Consider the following 27153-nt stretch of genomic DNA (forward strand, 5'->3'; position numbering starts at 1 on the left):
TTAAAACTGTTGGAGGTTACATTCCTCTGTCATCAGAATCACTGAGGAAGAGGTATCCAGCAAACATGTCTTCTCCGGCCGATATTACCTTCAGATAACAGGGTTTGAATTACTACCCTTCTTCCTCCACGTCAGTTAGAGATACTAACAAACTGCCAAATGGTTCTTTAAAAATCTTTAGAAGGAATGAAGGAAGAAAAGAAAGAAACATAAACAATAATAGCGAATTAAGAATCATGCATCATGGAGCTCATAGTGTGATGTCACAACTGAGTAGATTAGAAAGATGAATATTACATTTTCTTGTTTAATATATGTAAATATTTCAAAATAGCAGTCACTCAGAGTCCTTTCAAAAAAAAGACGTTGTTTAAAAACAAAAATAAAAAAACAAAAAAACTAACCCTTGTGGCTTAGGTTGCTCTAGCCCAGAAACCAGGCTCTGGATCAGACACTTTGTAGTTCAGTAAATCCTTGTTGAATTAAGCAACTAGTCATATTTGGATCATAAACGTAAATATGAGTTTCTCCTCATAACAATACTTAGCCTTTATTGAGTACTTACTGTATACCAGATTGTTTTTGATGCTTTCCCTGCGTGATCTCCCTTAATCTTCTTAGCAATCGGAGGGCTAAGTACCATTGTTCTGTGTTGAGGATGAAGTAGCAGAACATTTATTGAGCACTACTGCCCACCAAGCACCGTGGCACGTGCTTTAAATCTGTCCTCACAAGGCCTCTGATAATAGCTAGTAGGACATGCCCTCTTTACAGGGACTAAGACATTATGGGTAAGCAGCTTGCCTAAGGGTGACACTTTAAGTTCTAGGAGAAAAAGCAGGTCTTGTTTTAGAGATGAAGCCGTAGGAAGTAGGAGGGTTTATTGACACACTTTCTCATTGAGCACGTACAGCTTGCACTGACTTCTGTGCTTTTGCTGGACACAGAGAGCAGCAAGCCTAGCCCAGTGCCTGCTCCAGGCAGGCCTGCTATGAGGACCTGCTGGTTTCTGTCTCTGAGCAGCTCTGAAGATCAGGCAGCTGCAGTAAGTGGATTGTGGTGGCAGGTGCAAAGTGCTCTGAAACGCATAGCTAGGAAAACAGTGTCCACCGTCACCCTTTCTTACCTAGCCCACACGCCACGTGTCACATCAGGTCAAACCGTGTTTGACCAACTTCAGAAAAAGGCACTCTGGCCATACAGAATCGTAAAGGCCATCATTCTGTGTGTTCCCTTGCTAATAGTAAGGATCGTTTGACTTTTGTTTGGATTTTGAAAGGAAATGTGCGATTCCAAACTAAATGTGCGATTCCAAACATTTTGTTTGTGTGTTTGAACTATGCTCACTGGTTCCTCCTCTACCAACAGGCAGTTTGCTGGATTTCCTGAAGAGCGAAGAAGGGGGCAAAGTGCTGCTTCCAAAGCTAATTGACTTTTCTGCCCAGGTGAAGTATTAAAAATCCAGGGTGCATGTAAGTTCTCGAAGACCTCCCTGCTTCAGCGTCATGATGTTCCAGGGAGAAAGCATTTGTGTTGGATGTTTCCCAGTAGTGGTTCTGAGAAAAAGGCCTTCCAAAGTGCACTTCCTTGGAGACAGTGATGGGTGTTTCACACTGAAGGAGTGTGTGTGTATGTTCAGGTCTGACTTGAATGTCATCTTCCCTAAAACAAGGCAGCCTCTTATACTTATGTTCACGCCTGCACCAGCTAGAGAGACAATGAGGCAGAAGGGGTCACTTTGCGCTCCATTTTGGAGACTCAATCCCGAGTGTTCTGAGCACAGCACATTCTAAATGATGCACATGTGGTATTTAAGTTACTAACCTAAGGTACAAGTGCTTTTAAGTCCTTAGTATTCTTGAAAACAGAGGAACTATATTCTTTTCCTTATTTACCCCCTTCCAATCCTTCTCGTTAGATACATCTTTAGGGTTCTAAGAAATATTCATTTATAATATTTCTAGTACTAGCCTAGAAGTTGCAAGTTTGTTTAGTTTGGAATCGCAAATTTCCTGAAGTGCGTTTAAGGGCAGAAGAAACCCAGCAAAGTACCTGGTGTGTCAAGGAAATGCGCGTTTGAATGATGCCAGCTACTGACTATTAATAGTCTAATTGTATCTGTTAGTCATTTTCAGTAATTTGCTTGTTTTGTTTCTTGATACTGGCCATGGTAATTCATGTTGGGAAGGCCATGTGCCATAAAGCTTAAAGTAGCCCAAGGGACTTCCAGGGGTTCCAAGAAAGGGTCGCCTTTATAATCTTCATTTCTTACTCCTGTTTCTTCCCTCAGACCCTTTTTAAGTTGGGAAATTGATAAGGCCTTCTTGGGAAGATGAGATCAAAGGAATGAATTAGTATGCAGGTAAAGTCCTTCAAGAGAGGATCAGAACACATATTCAACAGTAGAGTATCGTGGGCAGAGTTGGGGTTCAACATCCGAAGACTGGCGTGTGTCGTGGCTCGTGGCTCTGACTCAATAGCCATAACCATTCAGGAAGTCTTTTGCCTCTTTGGGTTAGTTTATTCACCCATCAAATGGGAATGGTAATTCCAGTTTTCAGGAGATGTTGTTGGGGGTCTAATCTAATCACAGACTGGCATGGACACAAGCACTTCAGAGGCTCTTGGTGGAAGCTGAGGGAATCTTGGGGATGACAGTCCGCATCATTCTGGTAAAGGTGTGTGATGAAGTCACCCAGCTCAGCCCCCGTCTCATCCATCCAAACTTGGCAAGCTTTAGTAGATTCCTTATCTGAGTAAGAAATTCAAAGGTGATCTGGAACCCCAGCATCTAACGTGGAATGAAGCAAGATTGCTGTGGTAGCACTGGGGAAAGGGAAAGAGTCCAACGGCCCTGACTTTACTCAAACTTTCTACACTGGCCCCTGCGAGGATCTATGGACTCCAAGGGTTCCAGGACCATAGTTTGAAAACCACTGCTCTGCAGCAAGAGGAATGATTACTTGGATGGATGCAGCTCTAGATCCTATGTAGATAAGGAGTCAGAAAACGGAGAAAGCAGACGTTGATAAACTTGTGTCACACTTGACATTGATAAAGAAGACCCTTGATTGGGGCAGTGAGTTAGGCATCCCCTATGGATGAGACACTTGGGGAGTGTAGTGAAGGTTTGTTGCACCCAGGGGTGTGAAGGGAAGGGGGCTGACAGGGAAAAGTGGGCCATGCGCCTGGAGACCTGAGTGGTCATAGTTCAAGTGCAGCTGAGGTCTGATCTATGTGTACCTACAGTTCTATAGGGTTATATAAGGTCTACAGTTATATGGTAATTATGCACATCAGGATGTGTACCATACCTGGAGAAGGACTTTAATTTGTCACATGGGTATTTTTTATTTGATTTTGCATGCCTAACCTTATAAAGCTTTATCTCGACATAGTCAAAGTTTTTAAGGTCCAACTCGGTCTCTGTATCTATTCTTTAACTTTCTACCTTACTACTATTGCTAAAAAAGGTAACTTTTTCTAACTTACGAATGAGTCGGGGAAAAAAGTTGCTTTCTAAAACTTTGTAGTTTGCAAGGGAAATTATCCCAGAGCATGAAATTGACCATGACTTTCAAATTGTAGGTTCCAGGTGGCTTCAGTTGACTCCCCTGTCAATTGTGATGGGACTGAGCGCTGCCCCCCGCCCCCCTCCGTGGCAGGAGGGGCTCAGGATAATCAAGGCCACCACCAAACCAGTGTTCCAAATCCACCTCCTGCCGGATAAGCTCTTGTTTTCCTGCCAGGGTCTCTTTCCCAGCAGTGGCCACTGGGTAGAACAGGGGGGACATCCAGTCTAAGTGCATGCAGGGTGAAGTGACAGTGGGAGAGTCAGCAGGTCCGCACCACCCAGGATGTCAATAAGCATGTGGTTCTTCACAAAATTCTTTTTTTTGCAACCAAACAGGATATCCTTTTGAGTCCATCTTTGTTCCTGGTGCAAACCTCACCCAGACTCTTCCCCAATCCTTCCCTCAAGGTGGACCTCCTGAGACCCCACGTTGTCCCACCTTTGATTACTATCTGCTTCATGTGTTTGTGACTTTTCTTGTTATGATATTGATAACACGAGAAGAGGGCCTGAACCTTGGCAAGAAGGAGTGGGGCCTGCATGCCTGAAATCATGTCCCTTATACATCGGCTTTCTATTGACCACACCCGATGCGCATTCCCACCGCAATATTGTCATTTCCCTCTGTGACCGGTACTACCAACACTCCTTCGAAATGATCTCTCTATACAGAAAGTCATCTCTGTATTTTTTCCCCTTTTTCTCTCCATCATGTGCCACCAGTTAACTCCATCACTTCTCCCTAATGGATAAGATGAGAATAATAAATACTAATAACGCTGGCCCAGGGTGATAGAGGATACCTGGTGCCCACATACTGGAATAATCCATCCTCTCTATACCTTCTTCCACTTGACTCTTTAGAGTGGACATAGGGTAAAGCAGAAGATTTGTATAAGTCCATATTTGAACTCTAAACAACAAGCAGGCTGTAGTTTATTCTTTCTTCTGTTAGCATTGTCAGTAACATCAAAGAGCACAAGAGGTTATAATTAAACTCAGCTGTTTTTCACAATGAGGGGTGGAGAGTAGAAAGAAACCAGCTTACTTAATCTCAGCCCCAGAAGGATGAGGGAACCGGGGCAGGGGCCGGTGAGGGACAGCACTGGGACTTTTCCCACAGCCTCTCATCAGCCTCTTCTTCCCTCTCCCCACAACCTACTTCCCCAAGCTCTGCTTTCCCCTCACCATCCTCCCCTTACACCAGTCGGGACAGGAAGTGGGTGAGTGCACACAACCTCTCGGTTCATGTGAGAGCTGATTTCATCACTTCCTGTCTCGGGATGAGTCCTAAAAAGCTCTTCTGAACCCAAATGCAATTCACTCCGTGCAACCTGTCTCAGCTCACTCGCCTTCCTCGGCATTTAATGGAGAGGAAGAAATCCCAACTAAAGTAGCTCTACCAGTGCTTTCCCCCTGGTATGAAATGAAGCGATGTTGTGCTCTTTGTGCTAAAATAGGAAAATTAGCCCTTCGCGGAGTAAGTTTGATACTTTTCAGAGCAGAGAGACCTTTGCCTCCTCAAGAGAAGAAAAATGAACTTGAAAAAGCAGAGGGTTAAAATCTGTGGGAATTCCCTTCAAGGGAAGTGGAAGTGGAATCGTAGACTTGTACAACTGAGGGGACAGAAGTGGGAAATTCACAATTGCAAGATGGCGGTCAGAGAAATCATCTTGTCATCCAGGCCAAGTGAACCAAAGCATCTCTTGCTCTTTGGTGGCAACATCACTGAAGGGCAAAAATTACCAAAAATGAAATGGACAATTGTGTGTGAGTAAAACTGCAATAGAAACAGAAAAGTCAGTTTTTGTTACAGTCGTGACAACAAGTACCCTTTCTCTAACTCCTTCCAGTTGATAAAACACTTCTACATACAATATCTAATTTGAGCCCAACTACCTTGACAGCATTTATATCTTTATTTACTACATTTTCCAAATGAGGAGGTGACCTTGGGTTTATCTAAGCTTACAGAGCTAGTGGCTGGAATTGCTGGACTCAGTCCTGGGTTTTCTGACTTTAGATAACTTGTTCTTTCCTCTGCACTGTCTCACACTTGCATTCCAAGGTCAGAGTTGCTCCTAAGATCGTTTTGTACCTGATACCGCGCTGATAATGCATTTTTACCCCTCAGTGGGTTTTGCTTATCAGAATTAGAGATATATAGCTTCCCCCCCCCAGAAAAAATCTCTATTCACAAACAGATCTTTCTTTCACATAGTGATTATGCTCAACTGTATTTTGCCCCCTACGTTACATTTAAGACACATTTTAAGTTGGAATTTGGTAAACTGAGGAAGGCCGGAAATCTCAGTCTGTGTAATTCTCAACCTTTTTGAGTAGGAAGGCCACTTGCCATCAGAGCTTTTAAAGTACCCCCTCATTATAGTATCTGCTGACTGAGAAAACAAGACGTAGACTGGGAATCCCTTGCAATAACTCTAGGTTGGGACCCACCAGTCTATTGGTGGTAAATGAGTGTCTGGAGGGAATTTGCTTTAGAAGTTTGTAGAGTATTTGCCAATACCATCAGGTAATGTGTTTGCTCATTCTACCTCTTTGTAAAGAACCTAAAAGGTAAGTTAGGTTCTCATTCTGCAGCTCATGGCTACCCTTCCTCCCCGCTTCCCCCACCGTAATATAATGAAGCAACAACTTTATTTTCCAAACCTTTATTAATCAACCCCTGATTGATAGTGTCGGCCCATTTAATTTACTTAAACTGGAGGAAGAATTGCGTGGAGATAATGAATCAGATCCAATGGCAAGGGGAAGCCTCGGGTCGCAGACTTGGTTCGCCCCTCATCTAGGAGGCCAGATCTCCTTTCCACTCCATATTTGGTCTCACTTCTTCACCCCAGAATTCTCATGCATGACTCCGTATTGAGGCCCCACATTGCCAATTCTTCCAAGCACAGAAGCCTCCTCAGAAGGGGAAAAGGCCAGCATGGAAGAGATAATTAATTAATTCTACAAAATAATCTGAGCGGCACGTTGCGCTGGCTGAAGGGGCATGGTCGTTACCCAGGAGGCATTACTAAGGAGCCATGGCTTAGAATGTAAATCCCAATATAAAATATGGAGATGGTGGCTAGCTCTTTGTACAGAATATGAGAAATATCACTCTCGTTTTGCAAATGGAGCTATGGATGATGTGAATAGAGGGGAAGGCATTGAGCCGAGAGTTGGGGACAATCATTTCATAGGCCTGGTCCTCATCTGTAAAATGAGAGGCACAGGTTAGGTCGCCCACAGCCTGATGCTCCAACTCTAAAATTCCATGACTAAGAAAATCTACTGAGAATATCTATGTGAATCATCACCCAAAAGTGAAATGAATGATTTTGGGTGTGTTCAGATGACGCTAATGTAAGATTTTGACATTGCTGTACATAAAGGACGATGAATGTATCACAGGGATAGAGTACTCTGGAGCCTGTAAATGCTCTCTTTATCTGTTTTGCATAGTGAGCTTTATGTCTGAGACTTAAACTTTGACTGTGAAAACTTGTAAAGGGGCGCCTGGGTGGCTCAGTCGTTAAGCGTCTGCCTTCGGTTCAGGTCATGATCCCAGGGTCCTGGGATCCAGCCCCGCATCGGGCTCCCTGCTCGGCGGGAAGCCTGCTTCTCCCTCTCCCTCTGCCTGCCACTCCCCCTGTTTGTGCTCTCTCTCTCTCTTTCTCTCTGTGTCAAATGAATATATAAAAATCTTTAAAAAAGAAAAAAAGAAAGAAAAGAAAACTTGCAAAATGGGCAAATGAAACTAGAGGTCCTGTCAGAATTGCAAAACTGGATCATATGCAGTTTCCTTCTGAAAAAGTTTAAAGAATGGGAAACTGTCATTTAAAAATTGTATAAAACAAGAACTCTCTTTTTCCCCACTTTGCTAGGTGGGGGTGGAGATGTTTAGCGGGTTTACATGGAGGAACCATGACTGGCTGTTTAAAATAGCAACGAAGGCAGACGATATTACTGTTGTTTCGATTTTGATTGGAAGACTTTCAAGCAGCAGTGAGAAGTGTTAAGCTAATGTAAAGGGGAGGACGTGGTACTTCTGGTCTGCATTCCAGAACTTCCTCTGGAATAGCTCAATATTATTTTGTCCAAGGGTGGCAATTTCTGGTCAGTGCTACTGTAAGTCACAAAATAATTTCCTCTTTAGGGACTCATCGCAGAAGCCCGCAAGGCCAGAATTAAATTGAAGTAGTTTAGGAGCGGAGAGAGTTGATTATCAGATGCTCGCAATTTAAAAATGGAGACGGGAGCACTTTGAAAGGAGCAGCAGAGTGTGAATTCCGATTGATCTTGGTCTGAAGCCCTTGGCTTGCTTTCCCCATGTTCCCCTCACCCTCTTGGGACACTCCCCCTCTTTCACCAATGAGCAGGTAGAGAGAGCAGCCTGGCAGATCAGTAACAGCAGTGGATGGTGCATAAGGAATGAGGCAGGGCCTTTCTGGGATGGGCGCTGCAGGCTGCTTTCAGAGCACGTGCAGTTGGATGGACCCCGGGGGCGGGGTCGCAGGAGGAGGTAGGCTTCCTGGAGGAGGTGACCCTCAGAGCAAGGGTTGGCCCTGCTAGCCTGGGAGGGGCTGGATGTAAGGAGGAGTCTTTGAGGGAACTTGGTGCATAAGGACACAGAAAAGGGGCACAGGGGGTGCAAACAGGGCATGTGGAAAGAATGGGGTGGGGACAGAGCTGGGAGAGACTGGAAGTATTGTCCTCTCTTGACTTACATAGGAGGCACAGTTAACTGTTTTCTAGGTGACTCTAAGAATATGTATTTGTGCCTCCACCCCCACCCCTCACGTGCCCTCAAGGTGCTTGCTGTAGACAGGAGCTGGAGGACGGCCCTTTGGACCGTCTTTTTAATGGGGATCTCGTGACTTCCCAGGGAGAATGGGTGAAGGGAGCAGAACCCCAGGGAGAGGACAGAGGCCAGCCTGGGGACAGCAGGAGCATCGTCCTGGGAGACAGCCCTGTAAGGAGAAGGTGGGAACTTCCCATTGGGTTTTTGCAATGAGGAAGGCCTTGGAGAACTTTGAACTTGGCTACCCCTGTGAGTGTAGCAGTTTAGGTGGAAGCCCCACCCCTGGCCTCATTGCCCTTCTCTGTTCCTAGCTCTCCTCCCTTGCTCCCAGTTCTTGGAATCCTTTCCTTGGTCTGTAGGGCTTCCTCTCTAAACCTGGTTGGCTCCTCCTCACCCTCCTGCCCTTCCCTCTCGGTCCTCCCCCACGATTCCCCAGCCACACTCTCGGAACAACTGATTTCTGTCATTACTTCAATGCAGTTGGATACTCCTTCTTTTCAAAAGCAAGTTCATACTGATTGTTTTCTATGAAGGAAAAAAAAAATGAAATAAAATTCCTTAAAGAGAGATTTTTAAATGATGGATCTTTAAAAAATGTTTTTGTAGTGTGCTGTAGGAAAAAAAAAAAAAATCTTTCTTCTCCTGTCCTTGGAACGTGGGCCTTAACACTGTTACATTGCTTGTGGGATTTCGTAAAATATAAAAATTTTTTTTAATTGAGTCACCAAAAGTCGCCCCCCCCCCCCCCCCGCTCCCCAATTTAAGAACGGTTTGTTGTCTTCAGAGTTTATTGTGAGGTCAGTTTGGTGCCTGGAATGCATCTCCCTGGTGGCTTCACAGCCTCTGGCCAGCAGAGCAGAAGCCTCATTCGCTGTCCCCCACTGGGGAAATTGTTTCTGATCTCCCTGGTGCAGCTCAGCAGCCAGACTGAGGCCCTGCCCCAGGAACCGAGGGGCCAGGGATGCCACAGCAAGCGAGGGGCCGCCAGAGGGCAGCTGAGCCACAGGTGCCACCACGTGGCCTCCCTCCCCCCTCGCAAGGACACCCCTTTCTAGGAAACCCCTTGCTGGCCCCCTCCTGCAGCCCCCAGAGCTCCTGCCCTTGGCAGCAGCCAGAGCCAGGGAGGTTGCAGTCCCCAGGAAGTGGGCCTGCAGGGGCCTCCCAGCCTGGCTTCCTCGCACCAACACCCCCCACCCCACTCCAGGGACAGCTCCTGGAGCCTCTCTTCTTTCCACCCCCTGCCCTGATAGACAGCTGGTAAACAAACCCTCTCGTTCCTTCTGAAATATATCTCCCTCCCCCCACTATCAAGTCTCATCTGAACGATGGTGGTTGCCTATTAACTGTGTTGCTAGACTGAGCGAGTAGAAATTCACGGCCTCCCAGTGACATGTGACTTTCGGGTAAACAAGGAACAATGTTTGAGTCGCAGTGTTCTCTTTGTATTTTACCTGGCAACCTCTTCTTAAGGTCTCTTTGGCTTCCTCCTCCCAAGCCGCCCGGAGTAGGCAGGGCCAATTAGATAAATGTATATGTGCATTTTGTAGTGCGGTCAAATATACATAACATAAAATTTTAGCATTTTAACCATTTTTAAGTGTACCGTTCAGTGGCATGAAGTGCATCCACACTGTTATGCAACCGTTCCCAGTATCCATCCCCAGAACTTTTTCATCTTCCCAAACTGGAAGTCCCCACCCGTTGAACACTGACTCCCCATTGCCTTCTCTCCCCGGCCCCTGGCAACCACCCCTTTTGTCTCTGTCCCTATGAAGTCCACTGCTTGAGGTGTCTCACCAATAGGGTGCTTTTGCATCCCTGCTTAGCACCTTCAATGGATTCCCATCACATTTGTAAAATGTCCTGATGGCCTACGAGCTCGACTCCCCAGCATCCTGCCTTATTCCCATCGGGAGCCCACCAGGCTCTGTCCTATCTTTGTGCCTCTCCCAAGCCCCCTCCCGGAAGCCACCCCTTCTGCTCCACCTCCTGTTCAAGGACACCTTCCCCAACCATCCCTCCTAAAATAATTCCATCCCAAGCCCCCGCTCAGCCCATTCTTCTCTATCTTGGCCTCCTGTTCGTTTCCTTCAGAAAGCTTACGGCAATTTGAATGTTTTGATAAGTTCTTGTTTACCTTTGCCCCAGCACTTAGTGCCATGTAAATAGTAGTTGCTCAATAATATTTGTTGAATGACTCTATTGACCAAAGTGGGGACCGCCTATATTCAATTTAAGACAATAAATTCTTTATTTTTATTCTCTGCTTCATAAGCTCTGGGTCACTATTCAGGTGTGTTTAACTGTAAAATATTTTCCTGATACATTCATTCTTCCTCTTCCTCCAAGTGTGTTTACTTTCCTGCACAAAACTTACCTTGTTGGTCTAAACAGAAGTGAGAAAAGAAGAAGGAAGTAGAATACAAGTATCTGGGCCTTGATGCGAAGACAAAGAGTTGCTTTGTTTCTCCTTGTCGGTGGAATAGAGAATGCCGGGAGGAATGAAATATTATAATCGAAACATTTAACACTGAAGCCAGTAGCGGATGCATTTAACTTGGGGAGGGGGGCAGTACCGAGCAAGGTTTTCATCCCACTGTGTCCTTCGGATCCTTTGGCGGCCTTTCCCCGGGACTGGGGAGAGCCCTGTGTCTGTCCCTGCAGCCGCCGGAAGAGGCAAGGATGCTGGAAGTCGAGTGGCGATGCGCTGGCGGATTCTTCTTCCAGTATCAGGATTTCCAGCTCCTGTTACGTGTTCTCTCCGCATCTCCTCCCGTGTCTAGAACGTAACTGGCTGGGCGACGCCTTGTGTTACAGAGCTGGCTGCTTGCACATTTGCTAATGAAGATCATTTTCGTATCTTCTCCCTATGGAAGATCCAGACCTTCTCTCTCCCTGTCCACCCCCTCCCCCCGCCAGGACCCCCAGCTTGAGGTCCACCCTCCCTCCTCGTTGTAGCTGTCCCCGGATCCCTGGACACTTGTCACTGCCATGTTTCAGCGCTTCCTCCCTCCAGCGCCTGGAGACCCTGCCATTGTTTGTAGGGATCCAGACCCTGCCATTGTTTGTAGGGATCCAGGCAGGTAGGCCTTCAGACTCAGGCCTCTCGGTTTCTTGACTTCCTCTCCTCCGGGACACTGTCCTCTTTCCTCCACTGCCGCACACAGCCCACTCCATGCTGATGACCAATAGCTGCACCCCCCGCAAGTCCCAGCCAGTCCACCAGCCCCCATCTGTCTGGCTCCCCACCTCCCCAGGCCTCCACCTCCAACAATCACTTCCCAGCACTCCCAACCCATCGAACCCTCCAACTGTCCCCATGTCTCCACTACCCTCGTTGTTTCTCTTCTGTCCTGACCTGGCTTCTGCGGACCCACTTGGGCCTCCCCCTTTGTCACACGTGCCTTAAGTCCTACGCTTTACCTGTTTGAGCCCTGCACCTCACAGCTGCTGCCAGCGCCGATGTGACATGCTGGCTTTTCGCATTTCTAAGTCAAGGCCCGTGATGGGGCTGCCTCCTCAGGCTTCTAGACAACTGTTTTTCACCTTCTCCTTCTCCTCCGTGCCCATGCCTTACCTCCTTCCCCTGCCCTCCCTCAGTGGATTTCCAAAGCTGCCCCCCACTCCATCCTTCCTGGTGTGACAGCACCCTGCCTCAGGCAGCAGGTCCCACCCCCCTCTTGCCATCTCAAGACATTGTTTTAGAAATTCTGCATTAGCGTTACCCCCTCCTTTCTGTTCCGTTCTCAAAGCAATTACAACAAGTTCTCCCTTTCCTCCATCTCTCTCTCCAGCTACCTCCATCTCCATTTTTCTCCTCCCTTCTTGTAGGGTCAAAAGCCCTGGAAGAACTATCCTCATTTTCCCCAATTCCTTTCCTGTGTCCTACTCTTGAACTTGGCACCATTCACCCAAACAGGTCCTGGCAAGTCGTAGGTGATCCCACTACATGAGTTCAAGGGCATTCCTCTGCCTCTTCTCTGGTGGGCTTCTGGCTATGGTTGGTGCAGCTGGTCACCCCCCCTCCTCCCAGACATGCTCTCTTCACTTGGCTTCTGAGACGCCATTCCCACTGGCCATTTCCTCCTCATCTCCCAACATCCAACCATGGGAGGGCCCCAGAGCTCAGCCCTAGGACCTTCTCTTTCCCCACATTGACCTCCTAAGTGATCCCATTGAAAGTGTTGGGTTGCTTTCCTAGAGCCGCCATAACAAATCCCCGCCACCTGGGTGGCCTAAAACATCTGGGATTTATTCTCTCACAGTTCTGGGCACCACAAGTCCTAAATAAAGATGTCGGCTCGGATGTGCTCCCTCCAAAGGCTCTAGGGGAGGACCCTTCCTTGCCTATTCACCTCCTGACTCCTGGTGTGCCCTGGCTTGTGGCAATACTGCTTCACTCTGTCTCTTTCCTCACAGCCCTGGTCCTCTGCATCTGTGTCTCAAAGCCCCCTCTGCCATTCTCTTATAAGACACTGGTCTTGGACACCAGTCATTAGATTTAGGATCTGCCCTAAACCCAGGATGGGACGCCATGGTGAGCTCCTTAACTAATTCAATCTGCAAAGACTCTGTTTCTAAATAAGTCACGTGTCGAGGGTCCAGGTGGTCATGAATTTGAGGGGGGACTCTCTCTGACCCAGCACAGTTGTGTCTACTCTGAGCACTCTGAATTGTCTCTCTAGCTCAATCTGCTCCCCCGAGCTGAATGCTTACTCAGCATCTCCACATGCATGTGTCTCAGGCATGTCAGACTCAACACTGCCCGAACGGAGCACCTGTCCTCCCCACTGCAGAACCTGCCCAACCAGAGCTTTCTCCCCAACTGGTGGTGGCAACTCCATCCTTCTAGTCGTCAGGTCCCAACCTTGAAGTCATTGTTGACCCTCTTTCTCCTGCATCCAGTCCTTCATCAAATCAGGTGATTCTACTTCTACAACAGATTCACATTCCTAACTCCTCCACCGCTGTCACTCTGGCCCAAGTCCCACGCTGTCTCTCAGAACAGATTACTGAGGAGCTGCCTGATTCGTCTTGTGCTTCAGCTCTTGCATCCTCCAGAGCCCATGTGAGATGCGGCAGCCAGAGTGCTGCTCCCAAAACCTAAATCAGATCAACATGCTCCTCTTCTCAGCCTCCAGTTGCTCTGCGCCTCACTCGGAAGACGAGCTGAAGGCCCTGCAGAGGCTATCTCCCTGTGGTGGTAGTCTTGCCATAGACTATCTTTCAGAAGTTCCATCTTTTCACAAATGTTTTATTCTTTTATTTGTGTGGAAGTCTGTGTCACAGGGTTTCATGGACTTGCCTTATCATAAGACTCCCCTTGGGCCCTTGTTTAAACTCTGTAGGTTTCTGGGTCCTTCTCTTTGATACCAGTAATTAAGAAGCAGGGCCCAGGACAAGCTGCAGGTTGTCTTGGGGGCTTGGATGAGTCCGGAAAGCACTGTCCTTAAGAATTTGCTGAACTAAGCGCGTGACCGTTTTTCTAGGTCATACATTTTGAAAAGTACAGTTGACCCTTGGACAACACAGGTTTTAGGGGCACTGACCCCCCTTAAGCAGCTGAAAATCTGTGTATAACTTTTGACTCCCCCCAGATGTAACTACTGGATTGAAGCCTTACTGATAACATAAAGTCGATTAACACATATTTTGTATGTTACACGTATTACATACTGTATTACAATAAAGTAAACTAAAGAGAAAAAAATGTTATTAAGAAAATCATAAGGAAGGGGTGCCTGGGTGGCTCAGTGGGTTAAGCGTGTGCCTTCCACTCAGGGTCCCAGGATTGAGTCCCGCGTCAGGCTCCCTGCTCAGCGGGGAGTGTGCTTCTCCCTCTGCCTCTCCTTCTGTGTGCTCACTCTCTCTCAAATAAATAAATAAATAAATCTTTTTTAAAAAGAAAAGAAAAAGAAAATCATACGGAGGCATTTATAGTACTGTACTGTATTTATCCCAAAAATCCACATATAATCCCTCACAGTTTGAACCTGTGTTGTTCAAGGGTTGAGTCTACTGCTTCTTTTCCCATAGCCAGTAGGGAGGATTCTACTTCTTTCCCTCCTTTGAGATCGTGAAGACCAGTAACTGTTTCCTCCAGTCATTAGGCACAGAGGAATTCTACCTGGTGAACAAAATACTTGACAGTACTTTTACCTCGGGTTCAGGCATTTCAGCTCCCCCTCCTGCTCCCAGACCCTGAGGAAACCTTCACGGGCTCCGTTCATAAGCACGTTATCTTGGAAACTTATTTCAAGAGGGTTGAAATATGAATAAAGATTATAGCAAAGCTGTCTCAGGTATATTTGGAATTTATCAGATCTCATGGTAGGCTTCATTAAATGGGTCACAGGAAAAATAAGTCAGGGATGAATTTCAGAGCTAGAACTCGGGCTTTGCCCAGGGGTTCTTTCCACCCAACAAAACACAAGTTCTTTAAAGTATTTTGTTGGAGTTGAAATAAGGCACCGTGCCTATATATTTTCTTCGGTTCTTGGCTGTCTGACTTAGGGTATGTCTCTTGGCCCCACTGGGAAGTAAACTTCAAAAGTAGGGACTGCGTTTAGTTGCCCACAGCACCCGAACAGGACTAGGCTCCTGGCGGGCAGGCTGGACAGGGTGCAAATAAATGGAAAATGGTCCTCAGGCTAATGGAAGACCCTGCCTCAGAATGACAGTGATCTTCAGTGTTTTAACGTGCTAAGAGTGTCCTCCAGGTGTGGCATCCTGTGAAGCCACAAGTCACTAGACATTCAGTTACACCCCTAGCTGCTTTATGTGAACTTGTGGCATCTACATGTATGATACGATCATATAAATGTGAATACGTACTTAGTGAATAATCCTGAAGGTCTTTCAAGGTTCCTGTAGCACAAAACAAGTATTTATGCTCTGGGATGTTCTGGGAAGATGTGATCCGTATCAGATTTCATTTTTTTTTTTTTTTTTAAATAGAGGGTTTTTTTTCCTTACTAGAAGTCAATGCAGGGGCACCTGGGTGTCTCAGTCCGTTAAGCGTCTGCCTTCGGCTCAGGTCATGATCTCAGGGTCCTGGGATCGAGTTCCACATTGAGCAATCTGCTCAGCGGCGAGTCTGCTTCTCCCTCTCCCTCTGTGATCTCTCTTGCTTTCCCTTTCTCTCAGATAAATAAAATCTTAAAAAAAAAAAGTCAATGCATACTTATGATAGAATTATTGAAAAAAATGAAAAAATAGTATTCAGATCCTATTATTCTCTGATAAGCATTTTTGTGTGTTCTTATGCTATATTTCAGTTTTATTTTATTTGTTTAATGATTTTTTAAGCATTATATCGATAATGGGTTAAAAAAGAAAAGTCTAACTATACTATAGCTTAGAAACTAAAAACCCCGATTCCTTGGTCCCAATTTTAGCAACTCTAATGCATCTTTCCAGGTACCAGCATAGATTATGGCCATTCTTCCCCAGCCCCCATGGAAATGCACGATATGTATCATGCTACAATTCTATAGCTTAACATATCTGGGCTATTTTTTTTTATATATCAGTGTAGAATGATCCTCCTCATTCTTTTAAAACCACTTATCTCTGCTTCTGTATAGATGTCCTGTGATTTATTTAACCATTGCCTTATTGATGGACATTTATGTTATTTTCTGGAGTTTTTTGTTTGTTTTTGTTTTTACTGTAAGAAACAGTATATGGTGAAGAGCCTTCGCTACATTTTTGTATACTTGCACAAGTGTGTTTGAATGATAAATTGTAGGTTGTAGATCTACCAAAAGTGTGTATACATTTTAAATTTGGGTAGTTATTCCTGAAAGTCTTTCCAAAAAAATGAGAGTAACTTTTGCTTCATCCCTTTGCCCAAACTGGATATTATTAGCATTCTCTAATCCAATCTGATAAGTCAAATTTAGCATCCATTATTGCAATTTATGTTTATTTAACATAGATGAGGTCAAACACCTTTTTCTATATTTATTCTTTGAAGTTTATTTTTCTGGGAACTCTTTCTTTAAACTTTTGCTCATTTTTTCAATCAGCTCATATCACCATCCATTTTAATTATTTCTAATCACACATTACGTTTTTACCGTATGTGCTGTTTCATATGTATTGGACTGAATATTATAATTTTTCATTTTATGAAAAATCTTTCACAAACATGTATGTATCTTTACAGTACAATATTCTACTCCTATGATTATATCACAATTTCTTTAACATTCCCTTATAGATTAACATAAGAAGAATCTCCAATTCTTCACTAATACAAATAACAATATAAAACATTTCTGTGGACAAACCTTTACTTATTTTATTTCCTTACTTTAGAACGCCCCCCCCGCCCTTCCCCTGCCCCCAGTAGCCAGATAACCAGATCAGAACATGAATGTTTGTAAGTCTTTTGACATTCCCAGCTTGTTTTCACTGAGCAAAATTTGGCATTTGAGTAGAGTGAATTGTTTCTCAGTTTGAGGTGCTTTGGGGGAATGTCTGGGTTGGTTCACATTCCACCTCGGAGGCGATCCGTATTCAAGCTCAGAAGTAAGAGCCATTTCTTTTTCTCTTTTCCTCCCACAGTGGGAGAAGTTGTGAACCATTTGCTTCCTTCTCTTTTCAAAGTGATAAGCAGGAGCATGGCTCATTAGCCACAGATCAAGGAGTAGTTCACTTAGATGGTCGTAGTTGCAGCAAAATTGATGTAGCAGAGGGGACAGTAAGCAAAGGCGATCTCTAATCCCCGAGTGCCATTTATCCACTCTACAGAAGTGGCGAGTCACTTTCACGATGGGGAGGGCAGGGGACTCTTTGGCAGATCATCCGTTTACCTTCCCAGGCAGTCGGTAGAAGGTAGCTAGCTAGTCACGCGGAGTCCGGAAGTGAGCTTCTGCCAAGGTTGGTGGCAGCCTCTCAGCCAAAGGGGGCCGGCAGGCAGGGCGCTGCCAGCTGGTGTGCCCGGGGCTGCACTTGCATACGGTGCTGGCAGCTTCCCACCACTTGCCCCTTGGCTCTCCAAGATCAGCTCTACTGTTTGTCATTTGACATTATGAGCCAAATCTGGATTTAGGTCTTTCTGTGATTAAGATTAGTAGCAGTGGTAATCATGAGAGTAATAATCTCGCATCGAGCATTTTTCCATTCTCCCTGTCAGTCTCATCTGGGCTTTACCAGGTTGCTACTATTATTATCACCATTTTGCAGAGTGGAAAGCTTGAGGCTTCAAGAAGAAACTCACCCCCGTTTTATATAAACCCAAGCTGAGTCATTCTAAAGTTTCGGAACGCTCACAACGGTCCGACTCTGTCCTGGGGCATCAATGGTAATCCCTCTGCTTCTTGCCGATCCTGAGTTATGTGTGCGTGTCTTGGCCAGGTTTAGCCTAGGCTGGATTGAGGAGCTGCCGAAGGGGAAGGAGGGATGTGGGAGGAGCTGTGGCTGCTTCCCACTTTGATCTGGTCCCGCCCGGGCGTGCATGAGTGCTCCCATCTGGTGTGCCACGGCGAGCTGCCACGTCTTGTCCTTGATGGGAAGCTGCATTGCACAGGTGGGTGGGTGATGAGTCCTCTGCTGGCTGCTCTCCCTACAGCAAGAGCCTTTGCTGGGTGCTCACCCTGCTTTCCTACAGTGGGAGGCTTCCAGGACAGTTTTACGTGTGTGTGTTTGAGGGCGTAAAATACGCAGAACATAAAATTCACCATTTTAATAATTTTTAGGTGCACAGTTCAATGGCAATAAATACATTCATGTTGTTGTGCAATCATCACCACTGTCCATCTCCAGAACTTTTTTCATCTTGCAAAAATAAAACTCTATATCCACTAAACACCTCCCCATTCTCCCTCCCACTGGCCTTTGACAACCACCTTTCTCCTTTCTGTCTCTATGAATTTGACTGCTCAAAGTACATAATATGAGTGGGATCGTACAGTATTTGCCCTTTTGTGACTGGCTTATTTCACTTAACGTAATGTCCTCAATTTTCATCCATGCATGTGTCAGAATTTCATTACTTTTTTTAAGGCTAAATAATATTCCATTGTGTGTATAGATCACATTTTGTTTATCCATTCATTCATCAGTGGACACTTAGGTTGCTTCCACCTTTTGGCTCTTGTGAAAAATGCTACTATGAACAGAGGTGTACAAATAAATATCTGTTACATATTGTACAAACACCTGCTTTTAATTTTAGGGGGATATACCCAGAAGTGGAATTGATGGATCACAGGGTAATTCCATGTTTGTATGGTAATTTTTTTAAGAACACCCATTCTGTCTTCCACAGTGGCTGCACCATTTTATATTCCCACCAGCAAAGCATGAGGATTCCAATTTCTCCACATACTCACCAACATTTGTTATTTTCTGCTTTTTTGTTTGTTTGTTTTTTGTTTGTTTGTTTGTCTTTGTAATAACCATCCTCATGGGTGTGAAGTACTCCCAACAAGTTTTCATAAGAGAACATCTATGGGAGTTAGTTGAAAAATGTGTCTTCCTTTTTTGCTAAAGAAGGTGAATCTCCTTCATGAAAACTTACTGATTTGAATATGATATTCAGTGACATTGTGGGTGTCTCCCTGAGACATTCTTGCATACCGTTGGATGGATTAAATGTTGACCAGTCACCAGAACCTTACCAGCCCTAAGTTTGCATATAGCAAACTGCCCTCATCTTTGAGCTTTGAAGGTAGTCTGAAAGACTGCAAACTTTAACTTGGCCACTTCATAAATTATCTTGTTTTTTTATTTCTCTTTTCCCTCCTTGTACCTTTCTGTGAGCCTTCCACTATCTGTACCTCTTTGTAAAGGAAGAAGCCAGTCTGGATAAATGTTTAAGGGCACAGGTGGTGGGACCAGCCAAACTGGGATTCAAATCCAAGTTTATCCAGGAAAAAAATTACCTTCTCCAAGGCTCAGCTTCCTAATGATTTTTTTTTAAGATCTTATTTATTTATTTGAGAGAGAGACAATGAGAGACAGAGAGCATGAGAGGGAGGAGGGTCAGAGGGAGAAGCAGACTCCCCGCTGAGCAGGGAGCCCGATGTGGGACTCGATCCCAGGAGTCCAGGATCATGACCTGAGCCGAAGGCAGTCGCTTAACCAACTGAGCCACCCAGCTGCCCCAAGACTCAGCTTCCTTATCTTTACTATGAAGATTGCCTGCCTCATAGGCTTCTTTTAAGGATGATAAATGCCTGGCCAGGTGCCTGGGCAGAGTAAGAAGCCAGTGCATGGCAGCTGTAATCATCACCATCACCCCATTAGCAGAGTAATATACTTCACTACTTCTTAGCAGTTTCACTTGAAAGAGAAAAATAAAAACCTAATAACCAAATAAAGCTAAAACAACATTTCTAAGAAATTTTCACCCCAAAACGCAGCAAGGAATGATCTCTCTGTTCCATCCCTTCCTCTACCAAATTACAGATTGAAGAGTGTAGGACTCTAGTATGGAAAGATCAATGAATATTAATAGAAAAATGTTTCTATAAAAACTATCAAGGGCTATAAAACAAATGCTGTCATATTTGGAGTACAGAGGAGATGTGTTCTTACTTAAGCTTTCTTTTTGAAAGCTCCCTGTTGTCTTACATTCTATTTTTCTGTGGTCATTAAATGCTCTGTAGCTCAGATTGACCCTAGGGGATCCCTGTTACAAAGGATCCTTCACATAGACTGTAGGTTTTACCCAATTGCTTTTCATTGGTTCCATTCCAACTTATTAATATTATCATTATCATTATTTCACACGCTTCCTAGGACTTTTGAAAGTGATTAATTATTTGAATTCTATTTTTCCCAAGTGTAGGAAGCAAATACATCATCTAAAGAATAAAGTTATTGATGCCTACTAGGACAGGTAAAGCAATAAAACCAGATTTTTATTCTTTCCTGCCTTTTGGCACTTTTCTTGTTTAATTTCTCTCATTGCTTGTCTAGATGATAAATGTTTTCCAACCAGCCAATTCTAAGACAGGTTTTATTTTCAGTTCCAGATTCTCATTTAGGCTGGAATTTCCTGGGGCAGATTTTAGCTTTGCTTGAGAGATCACATTGAGTCCCTCAATTAGGTTCCTTTCATTCCTTTATTCCCTCCGTCATCTGACTCAAATGTGGGCTTCTTCTCATTAAAATAAAAAATAACTCACTAACCAAGATAGCTTGTTATTTGCCAATTTCTCAGAAAAGTGATAGTAATTAGGATGAATACAAGAACACCAGAGCAAGACTTCCACAGCAAGGCAGTCCACACAAACATTTTGTTATTTGTCCAAAGCATCACTCAGATTCTCTGGGGAAAGCAGCCCAGTGTGTGTGCTAGGCAAGCCATCCAAGAGCACAGGCTTGGGACAGGCTACTGAAGGCTCAGAGCCTGAGCATCTGAATGGGAGAGAAACTGCTAGAAGCTGGGGCGTACGTACTGTGTGGGATGCTGGGTGGACACGCTTCTGATTGGACCTCTAAGAAAAACAGGAAAAGATGAGTGACCTCTGTGGTCATTGCTAGCGAGGAAGGTCACTTACGAGGAGGATTATTTGAGCTCTGCTTTGGTATGTAAAAACGTAATTGAGATTTTTTTCCCCTCTAGAGTTGTATTCCACATAAAATAAGCCCACTGGACATTTCCCTAGCGGCTGGAGTCCTTAGGTATTTCCTGCCCCAAGCAGAACTGTCCTGAGACCCCCAGTTGGCCACTGGCAACTCACTTCTCAGTAAATGTATTTGATGATGGAAGCTGTGCATCACTCAGAGAGCGGGAGCCTTGTTGCCTTCCTCAGAACAACCCAGGCAGGGGTGTGTGAAGAGGGTCTGCTGAGCTGCCCGCCATGTTTACTCCCCATTTTGGGAAGAGGAACACGGACTTTCTATCTGAACGCTAATGTTGGAGAAGGAATTTAAATGAGTTAGCTCAGCTCACATGCTTCTGAAAACTCTGGTCTGATTTCTGACCTTGTACCCTGGGGAAAAAAATGTATTTGCAAAGTAAATAGAACTCTAGATTTAGTGTTCCGTGCCCACTTTGCGATCATAAGTGTACACACGGGCGTGTATGGTGTATATGTGTTTGTGCGTCGTCGAAAGTAATGAGCAGAGGCTGTAGTGCTTTCCAGAATGTTGGTGTTCTGAAAACTGGCCATAAGCTTGTGTGTATTTGTGTGTGTGTAAAATGACATCTGTAGATACGAATATACCAGAAAATAAACACATGTTGGAGACACCACTGTAAGGCCCCTCTGAGGTGCTGAGGAGGGTCTGAAATCCACCCCGATCCAGCTCCCCCACCAGCCAAGACAGCTGGCTCACCTACCCCTAGAGGACTGCGCCTTCGACCTCGCTGTGGGCCTCGGAGGGTACATCTGTTGGGAGGGATGATACTTTCTATTTCACACCAGCAGCAGAAGAGACAGGCCAGCGTATTTGGGGTGAGAGCATTTGATAATACCTTTTTTCCCTGGCTGCCCGTGTGTTTTTAGCTCGTTCATTTCCCCCATGCAGACACCGGATGAGCAGTTTCTTTTCTTCTCACACTGCATCCAAAAGGCCTCTCGGAAAAACTTGGGTTGCATGGGACTGGAAGTCTGCTCCTCGAGCACCTGACAAGATAAGACTGCCCTTTACCTTGGGGACAGCATTTTTCATATGGCCCTTGTGCCTAGAACTTGCACCAGGTACTAGATGCTTGGCACTTCACCAGAGCCCATGTGGGTTACTGGCTCAGGGTCACTATCTTAATAATTCCTCTTGGCCCTCCCAGGATGGCAGAACACCACACACACACACACACACACACACACACACACACACACACACGTACCCCAAAGGGAGAAATGTCATAATATATTTCCACTGAAGGGACAAAAAGAGGAACTAAGAAATGTACATTTGCCATGCTCTGTGAGAACATGAGAAATGCAAAGCACACCTAAACGTAAATCAGCTAGCTTTAAACCCGGAGTAGGAAAACATCACTAACATTGTCTTCTTACATGATTGCTCTCATCTTAGGTTATGGGGACACTTTTATATCAACTTTCCAGTAGCTTCACACCCAGACTCTCTCACAGAGTTAGGAATGAGTACGTAAACATGAGAGACATGTTTCATTCCTTTGTTAGCCTCAGCAGGGAGTTTACAGGAGTTGAGGTCTTCTCGAGTTTGTACATCACCAGGCCTGGTGTTGTGAGGCTGCTGTGGTCCAGGATGAAGACAATCTCTTCCTAAGATTTAAAACATAAGGATAAAATCATTCCCACGTCCTCTGAATAATGGCCCAGCCCCAGAACATGATATAGAGAGACGGAGGCCACGGTCCCCTGTCCCCAGGCTGTGAGGCTGGGGGAGTCTCTCTCCCTGAGTGATAGGAAATACAGAGGCTCAAGGCACATATGCCGAGCTGTTGATGGACTAGGTCTTCAGCCAAGGCATTGCCAGCACCTCTGTCATTGGGCCCTGAACCTTAGCCTCCTCCCTGCTGGCCCAGGCTCCTTACTGCTGGATGCACCCCCCTGCTCCTTTTGTGGCTTAAGCTGAGCTGTACGGGAGCTTCCTTTCCCAAGCATTATGAGGACAGCAGTCCACTTGGCAAGGTTGTAGGTAATGTGTTGAGACTAAGAGCTCCTTCCAATCTATGTAGAACGTTGAGTGTTTTTAAAAATTTTTTAAAGATTTTAAAAGAGAGAGCGAGAGAGAGAGCACAAGCAGGGGAGAGGGAGAAGCAGGCTCCTCACTGAGCAGGGAGCCCCATGCGGGACTCCATCCGAGGATCCCCAGGACTCTGGGATCCTGACCTGAGCCGAAGGCAGACGCTTTACCCACCGAGCCACCCAGGCGCCCCCTATGTAGAACTTTGAATCCTAAAATAGCTTAAGTTTAAAAGCATATGATCTGGTGTGGTGCTTATGAAACTTTAACATGCATGCACATCACCCACAAATCTTGTTAAAATTCGGATTCTGAATGAATACATCTGGGTCCGAGTCCAAAATGCTACACTTCTGCCAAGTTCCCACTTGATGTTAAGCCTGCTCCTGACCTGAGGGCCACACTTCGTGTCACAAGGGTCCAGAGCGGTTCTCCGCCTGGACTGCCCCACTCCCATAGATTCAGGTTTAATTGGGTGAGGGTGAGGCGTAGGTGGTGGTAGTATATAAAGATCCCCAGGGACACAGCCAGAGTTAAGAAATACTGGCATGGGGTTAAGACTTAACTGCTAAATGCACAGAAGGGAAATTCAATTGACTTCCAAACCATTGCATTAACCTGTGGTGTGACCCTGGGAAAGAAATTTCCTTTCAGCTTCATCAGAGCTCTAAGGGGAATGACAGTTACTGCTTTTTTTTTTTTTTTTAAATAACATTTAGATCATTAAAATCCACCAGCAAGAATAAGAGAGACGTGGATAGTTTGTGCCGTGGCCTAGAGGCTCTGTCCGGGCCACCAGCACGCATCTGTGTGGGTCAGTTTGTGTCCCTAGAGGGGCGCACAGCAGAGGTTCTCAGGGCCAAGGCCAAGTGCAAGTGCAGACCCAGCTTGAGATGGCGGCTGACTTCAGCTCTTTGGGGTTCTTGCCCCCATTTGTATATAGCTATTGGAATGTGACCTAAGGGCCCAAGGATAGGAATGTGCACACCCTACACCTGCCCTGAGGGATTTACATTCCTGCTGCGATCATAGGTAAACAGAGAAGGAGCCGGGGCCCTGAGACCACACACATTAGCAGAGGAGAGTTGGGTAAGGCTCCTTAGAGGAAGTGACATCTCCACTAAGGCCTTCAGAATGAGTTGGCCGGGCCCAAGGACCAAGAGTGAACATTCCAAGCAGAGGCAGCTGTGGAACCCGGATACAGGACAGGAGCTGGTCAACGGGGAGGAGGCCGGAGGGTTGAGGAGGGGCCGGGTCACACAGTGGCAGTGATAAGGAGTTCAGACACTGGGACACCTGGGTGGCTCAGTGGGTTAAGCGCCTGCTTTCTGCTCAGGTCATGATCCCAGGGTCCTGGGATTGAGCCCCGCATTGGGCTCCCTGCTCAGAGGGGAGCCTGCTTCTCCCTCTCCCTCTGCCTGCCACTCCCCCTGCTTGTGCACTTGCTGTCTCTCTCTGACAAATAAATAAATGAAATCTTAAAAAAACAGTGGAGTTCAGACCTTGTCTTGAAGCTAGTTTTAAGCAGGGAATGACATGGTCAGACTTGCACAGAGGATTAAAGTATTCCTGTGGAGGGATGTGGTGGCCCAGATCGTCAGGGAAGTGAGGGCAGGGACCCAACTCCAGCGACACCCACTCGGGGTCACACAGCCCAGGTCTTCTGCACTTGACCAGCACTGCTCCAGGGCCACGCGCGCTGGTCTTGCTTGGAAAAGCTGTACGTTATTAAATTGTCGCTTCAACAAAAGCAAAAGATCAGACCTCTGTTGTTCTTTCTGATGTATGATTTTCTCTGTTCAAAACGGTGTTCCTCGGTGTCAGATGCCAACCGCCGGGCTGATGGGACACTGAGACCTGCCCTCGTGTGTGCTGATTATCACCCACCAGACTTCTGTGGCCACGAAAATCCCATCTGCCCAATTCCTGCAGCAGTGTGCTGGCAACATAGTATTCTGGTAGTATTGAAAACCCAGCACATTTCCTAAAGAACTTTCTGAGAAGAGGCTTGGTGACAAGCTTGAGGGTTCCAAGAGATACACGGGAAGACAGACAAGGTACAAGGTGTGGCTCTGCCCTGGAGGTGTCTCCTGTCTGGCAGGAAGACAATAGGCACACAAAACTGGGTGAAAATAAAGACAGAGCTCTGATCAGTAGGTGCAGATGGTTTTTGTACAAACTGACCACTGAGGGTGGGCAGAGAGTGAAGAGAAACCATCCAAGAGGCGTTCAGGGAAGGCCCTCTGGGCAGAAGGTAAACGTAGGGATTGGCCGAGGGGAGGGAGGCAAGGCGGTCCGGGGGAGGGTCCAGGAGAAGCACAGCCAGTAAGCTGAGCTCCATGCGAAGCAGCCCAGCCTCGCTGAAGGGGGGCTTGAACTGAGTACCCGAGTGGGAAAAGTCAGGTCCTCCGAGCTGAGACTGCGGGAATTCGAGATAGAATCCAGAAGAATACATTCATTCCTATGTGACAGCTGTCCTTCTCACTGCCCACCAGATCCGGAGACGTACTTCATTCCTTCCTTCGTTATATCCATCCTTGATTCTTTCCTTCCTTCCTTCCTTCCAGATCCTTATCTTTATAATTTGGTAATATGTTCCCTAAACATCTCATTTTGATTCCTTTAAAAACCCAGTTTTCTAGCAAGTAATGAAGTAGTTTCACCTCCCCTACTTTATGGTTTTGTTTAGGTCTTTGGATTCTTTCCTGCTGTCCTGCTTTGTAGTCAGAGTGAATCTCTCCGTTCCTCTTGGAACTCTGGGGGGTGGGGGGGACTCGGAGAACCGGTTCTGCAGGCTGTTGATTAACTGGACAGCAAGGCTGCTGACCAAGGACATCCTGTTCTTGATACCCCAAGCATTTCATATTGGCATGTGACTTTCTCCCGCTCCGTTTTCTCATCTGAAACACTGGGATCATGATGTCTGTGGATCTCTGTGCAAGAATTTAGTAGGGTCTTAAAAAGATTCCCTACCCATTAGAAAATGTCAAGACAGGCAGCTATGTTAAAAATCACATTGAGACGTGACCCCTATATTGGAGATTTGGGGTGGGGGCAGCTATTTTAGAAAGGACTCAAAATACTGGTTGTATTTTACTCACTGTGTTTAAAACTTGAATGGCCAGAATAATATCCATGAAAGGATTTCAGGAACTCATAAGTGTTTTGGTTTTCCTTGATGGCCCTCTGTGATAACCTCCCCTAAATTGAAAATGAGAGCCTCTTTCTGATTTCAGATTGCAGAGGGAATGGCGTACATCGAGAGGAAGAACTACATTCACCGAGACCTACGAGCAGCAAACGTTCTGGTCTCTGAGTCACTCATGTGCAAAATTGCAGATTTTGGCCTTGCTCGAGTAATCGAAGATAATGAGTACACAGCAAGGGAAGGTATGTTGTCCTCACCATCTTTACGATCTTTACTGTTTTGTTATTTAGTTTTGTTTCTGTCTGTTGTTTTTTTTTTTTTTTTACAAAGCAATTACAAATAGTCATCCGTAAAAAATGAACTCATTTTGTAAAATGTTCACAATGTACCATAGTTGTTGTTTGTGGGTTTGTTCTAATACTTGTTTTTAAAAATTACTCTCCTGATTAACTCCACATACTGTTTATAAAGTTTACAGTTGTATTTCAGTTAAGCAAAAGAATACAAAAAGAGACTTGGCAAGTTCAAAATTCTTTGTTTATATTTTATGTTCAAGCCTTTTACCCAAACAGTGAAGCACACTGTTCCTAACTGTAGAGAAGACATTTGCAACAATAATTCTGTATCCTCTATTCTGTCTGGCCTTTTCACTGCAAATTAAAACTTGGAAATTATCACACACAGAGAAGTAAATGTAATGCACGCCTTTATTTAACCGCATTCCATATTCTACACATATTAAAACACAGAGAGGGCGCCTGGGTGGCTCAGTAGGTTGGGCATCTGCTTTCAGCTCAGGTCATTATCCCGGGGTCCTGGGATCAAGCCCCACATTAGGTTTCCTGCTCAGTGGGAAGTCTGCTTCTTCCTCTGCCCCTCCCCTGCTTGTGCTATCTCTCTTGCTCTCTGACAAATAAGGAAAGGAAAGGAAAGGAAAGGAAAGGAAAGAAAGAAAGAAAGAAAGAAAGAAAGAAAGAAAGAAAGAAAGAA

General features: G+C 45.5%; 1 protein-coding gene across 2 annotated transcripts in view; it reads left to right on the top strand.

Moving 5' to 3' along the window:
* Positions 1-27153, top strand: part of LYN (LYN proto-oncogene, Src family tyrosine kinase) — an 82794-nt gene that overhangs the window by 45112 nt on the left and 10529 nt on the right. For both annotated transcript variants that reach the window (XM_021688587.1, XM_044914632.1), the window contains exons 10-11: positions 1369-1445; positions 26252-26405. In XM_021688587.1, the coding sequence (XP_021544262.1) occupies positions 1369-1445; positions 26252-26405 (231 nt within the window). The remainder of the gene's footprint in view (positions 1-1368; positions 1446-26251; positions 26406-27153) is intronic.

Source organism: Neomonachus schauinslandi, chromosome 4, assembly GCF_002201575.2.
Source record: "Neomonachus schauinslandi chromosome 4, ASM220157v2, whole genome shotgun sequence".
Lineage (NCBI taxonomy): Eukaryota > Metazoa > Chordata > Mammalia > Carnivora > Phocidae > Neomonachus > Neomonachus schauinslandi.